At 43.7% G+C, this 4,720-nt stretch overlaps 1 protein-coding gene across 1 annotated transcript; it reads right to left on the reverse strand.

Moving 5' to 3' along the window:
* Positions 1–2,962: 2,962 nt before the first annotated feature.
* Positions 2,963–4,508, reverse strand: LOC123125977 (acetylserotonin O-methyltransferase 1). Its single transcript, XM_044546405.1, has 2 exons — positions 3,707–4,508; positions 2,963–3,497 (listed from the first exon to the last, which is right to left on the reverse strand). The coding sequence occupies exons 1-2, from the start codon at positions 4,487–4,489 to the stop codon at positions 3,198–3,200; spliced, it is 1,083 nt and encodes a 360-aa protein (XP_044402340.1). The 5' UTR covers positions 4,490–4,508; the 3' UTR covers positions 2,963–3,197.
* Between the last annotated feature and the right edge of the window lie 212 nt (positions 4,509–4,720).

A 4,720-nucleotide genomic window follows, 5' to 3' on the forward strand; every position in this document is an offset into this window, starting at 1 on the left:
TCCTTTTTGCTATTAGAGTTTCATTAAAGTTTTTCTAGTTCATTCTTTTTTTATTAGAGTTTCATTAAAGTTTTCTAGTTCATTCTTTTTTTATTAGAGTTTCATTAAAGTTTTCTAGTTCATTCTTTTAGTTTATTATTTTTTTTCTATTAGAGTTTCATAAAAGTTTTCTAGATCATTCTTTTTTATATTAGTTCATTATTTGAGCAAAATGACCCTGAAATTGAATAGCACTACATATGAACTCTGAAGAGGTTGAAAATTGGCATGGTATCATCATTTCACTCATATAGCATGTGCTAAAAACTTGAGAGTGTTACGACAAAAACTAGGTGCACTTCGTGTACAAAACGGACAATCTGTTTCGAAGTATTAGGGTTTCAGACGAAAACTCATCTGTTTACAAAGGGATTTCATTTTTTTGAACTTATTTGAACTCCAGACTTTTCGTGTGTTCAAAATGAACCATTCAAAGCCACATCATCAATTTTCAACCCTTTCTGACTTCATTTGTTATTTTTCATGTACTTACAAATTTTTTAAGCTAAATGACCCAGAAATTGAAAAGCACTTCAGATGAACTCTAAAGAGGTTGAAAATTGTCATGGTACCATCATTTCACCCACATAGCATGTGCTAAAAAGTTGAGAGGGTTACGGCAAAAACTGGATGCACTTCGTGTACAAAATGGACAATCTCTTTCGAAGTATAAGGGTTTCGCACGAAAACTTATCTGTTTACAAAGGGACTTTTTTTGAACTTATTAGAACTCCAGACTTTTTGTGTGTTCAAAATGAACCATTCAAAGCCACATCATCAATTTTCAACCCTTTCTGACTTCATCTGTTATTTTTCATGCATTTACTAATTTTTTTGAGCTAAATGACCCTGAAATTGAAAAGCACTTCAAATGAACTCTCAAGAGGTTGAAAATTGGCATGGTATCATCATTTCACCGACATAGCATGTGCTAAAAAGTTGAGAGGGTTACGGCAAAAACAGGATGCACTTCGTGTACAAAATGGACAATCTATTTCGAAGTATCCGAGTTTCATACGGAAACTCGTCTGTTACAAAATGCATTTCATTTTCTTCACATGTAACTGCAGTGATATTCTAGATCAAAGACATCATCATAATAGTTGTGGAGAGAAAGTCTTCACTTTTTCTTCGCTTGTGTCCTTTGCTTATTGCGCCGTAACCATGAATATTCTTCATCGCTTGACAGGGTGCTTGGGTCAGCCTTGACTTTGAAGGGAGGAATTTCATGAAACTTTTCATAATCTTCGGACATGTCTGTCTTGCCCTCCACTCCCACGATGTCTCTTTTTCCTGAAATAACTATGTGGCGCTTTGGCTCATCGTATGATTTATTCGCTTCCTTATCTTTTCTTTTTCTCGGTTTGGTAGACATGTCCTTCACATAGAAAAATGCGCCACATCATTGCTAGGACGAACGGTTCGTCTGTGTACCCAAGATCGTTCAAATCCACTGTTGTCATTCTGTACTGTGGGTCTACATGTACCCCGCCTCCTGACAGATTGACCCATTTGCACTTAAACAAAGGGACCTTAAAATCATACGGTCCAATTAATTTACGAGAATTATGTTGGAAGTTTTGGCAAGAGAGAAATATTGGTTGGTGCACAACCTAGGTAAAAAGAGTTATCCATTTAATAGAAAAGGAATATTTAAATTGAATAAAGGTTGTGGTCGAGCTAGGATGGAATCGACAAGACCTGGATAAAAATTTAAAAGCTTTGATTCACTTGGGAAAGAAAAAATTTCCCGAGCTTTTCAGTCCATAGAGCCATTCAAATTGAAATCCAATTTAAACTTCCAACAAATTTTCAAAGGAGTTTTTGAAAAGAGAAGTGTCAAAAACCAAGGTGTTTTAGACGGACATAACCAGACGGATGAAACAAACACAACTCCACCCCGACTCTGGCCGGAAACAGGACTAGTCGGACGGCAGTAGGAATGGGCCGAAGTCAAAAAACGAGCACGTTCCTTAACCTACCTTAATAGGCCAAAAAGACGTCGGCTCCGCAACGTGTCGAAAGTGCAGGCAACAGCCGGGTGTTGGGTGGGATAGCCGGGTGGGGTCCAAGAAACGAGCATGAGCACGCACATCCGGGCAAACCCAGGTAAGACGGCTGCCTCTAGCCGGTGGCCCAAACATCGGATGCCCCTGGACAAGCGAACGAAACGACACACGCGGGTGAAGGGCAACAGGGGCCGGTGGCAGATGGCAGCCGGCCAACATCAAACATCCGAGCAGCCCTCTCCGACCACCCAGCTCCCAGCCATCACCTCGAGCCGTCGGGAACACATACGCACACTCGGGCAGGTTCCATGCACGGGCGCGCCAGCTGGCGCGAGCGAACAAGGCCGTCCAGGAGCAAGCGATGCTAAGAATCTGTCCCAACTCCCCCATCATGCCCGGAGCAGCGCGTGTGTTGGCGCACGCGGGCGCGATGCAAAGCTACCACAGAAAGGTGGCCACGGTGGCACCCACGCACCAGGCGTCGTGGACCCCCAAGGAAAATAGGTCGGGTGTGAAGCATCTGTGAAGATCAATGCGGGGCCAATGAGGCACGAACGACGCGCCCGATGCAGGCGAACCACCTCAGTGCAGAATGTAGAGGCTGACAGGCGGACCCGGCCTCTCCGTCGCGCGGGTAGCCCGCAAGAAGGTGCACGTGGGTGAGACAAAAACACCAAAGGAGGGTGGCCTCGGCCGCTCCCGCATCCCACTGTCATGAACCCCCATGGCAAATTGGCCGGTGCGGGGGTGGCCGTGGCGATCGAACGGCCACAAGCCCACCAGGGAGCCAGCTGCGCGAAGCCGAGGTGAAACAGGCGGTGTGGAAGGCCTAGGCCCCCAGCAGGGGGGTCCTGCAGCGTTCTTTATAGGAGTAATTCTCATAAAATAAATATAGATCTGTCTGCTGATTGTAGTTTATGCATAAACACTGCTGGAACAGATTCTAATAACCTGCTGCATATATTTGCTATGTAGTAAGAGAGCTAATTTATTGGTCACAACGCTCACACCTCGCAAAAATTACAATAAGGTACAGTACACTATTCACCACACTAGGCTAAAGGCATGCAGCCAGAAAGCACACATGTTATTCATGCCAGTTTATTAATACACAATATACCGATTACCGCGTAGTTTTTCATCGAGTGTTCAAGGGTAGAGCTCAATAACAGATCTAACTCCCAGCACTGATAGAATTTTGTAATTGCTGAACCCAGCTTCCATAAATATCTTCTTCCACTCAAATTCCTCTCGCTCAATCCCCTCAGCACCCATGATAAAGAGATCATAGAAAACCTGTGTCTCTCTTGTTACAATGTCATCTGGCCCAGATCCAACCACCATATCAACGATTATCACCTTTCCACCAGCATCTCTGGGAGGGATAGCTTCCTTGCAATTCTTCAGTAGCTTGACACAGTCTTCATCACACCAATCGTGAAAAATGCACTAAGATTCACAGCAGAAAAAAAAGTTACCATTAGTCGCTATAATATTTGAAATTATAGTTTTATCACAAGAAATTTAGGTAGGTTAATTTATTGGTTCAATTAGTATGTATAAGAGGCTAAATGCACACTTTATGAGTTAGACAATATATTCTCAAATGAGGACGTGATGTATGCCAAGGGAACAAAAAAAAACCCTAAAGAGTTTACCTTCAGGAAAAGAGCATCCGCCGGTGGAATGTACTTAAACATATCGCCAGAAATAAATGACACATGGGCATCACTGGGAGCTCCAGCAACCACATGAGGGAGATCCAACACAGTGCATTTCATCTGGGGGAACGACATAGCAATTGCCCTAGCAGCTCCACCGTGTCCTCCCGCAACATCAATAAGTGAGTTTATGCCAAGAAATACATCACCACACTCCCTCAAGAGGATATTGATGAAAAAGTTACTATCAGAAACCATCGCGTTATTGATTTGCTCGTTGCAAGCATTGTTCTGGTCAGCCATTTCCCAAACGTTAAGGCCGTGAGCCTTTTTGAACAGGGACGTGGAATGCTCATCTAGGAACCATGAGTGCATGCCGAAAAAGGGTGTAATGGCAGTTGAATCAAGGAACAAAGACAGAATGGGAAATAGGTTTGATTTAACTTCATCGCTGACGAGGAGGCACGTGCTTGGGGTAAGTCCATACACAGCCTCCTTGTTGTCTCCCGAGGCTGAGTCATGGACAACAAAGATGCCTGATACGGTGAGTACACGCATGAGTCGCCGTAAGGGGGGAAGCTTAGACGGATGGATCCCTGTCTTTGTGGCCAGCTCAGAAAGAGTCATAGCCCCACCATGGTGTTGGATGGTGTTAGGGATTTGCAGTTCCATTGCACATTTGAGTGCCATGGACTTGACAAATCCCAATGAATGGTGCCAAAGGTCAACTTGAGCCTCGAGCAAATCCTGAGAACTCTGCTTGCCTTGGGTGGGCGCCATTTTTTATGAGCTTGCTTGCTTTGGATATAGCTGGAATGTAGACATGCCGGGTAGTCTATATATACACCATGTCAACCTGCTATGGCACAAGGTAGGGCCATTGGGTAGTCAGTCATTTAAGGGTGGTAAGACGTTTAAAAGTCAGGATTCTGTCAAGGCATTTTGAGATGAACTTTACAATGCATCGATTAGTAATGATATACAATTTGCTTATAGCAGAAAAATTAGTGT

The sequence above is a fragment of the Triticum aestivum genome, chromosome 5D (genome assembly GCF_018294505.1).
Source record: "Triticum aestivum cultivar Chinese Spring chromosome 5D, IWGSC CS RefSeq v2.1, whole genome shotgun sequence".
NCBI lineage: Eukaryota > Viridiplantae > Streptophyta > Magnoliopsida > Poales > Poaceae > Triticum > Triticum aestivum.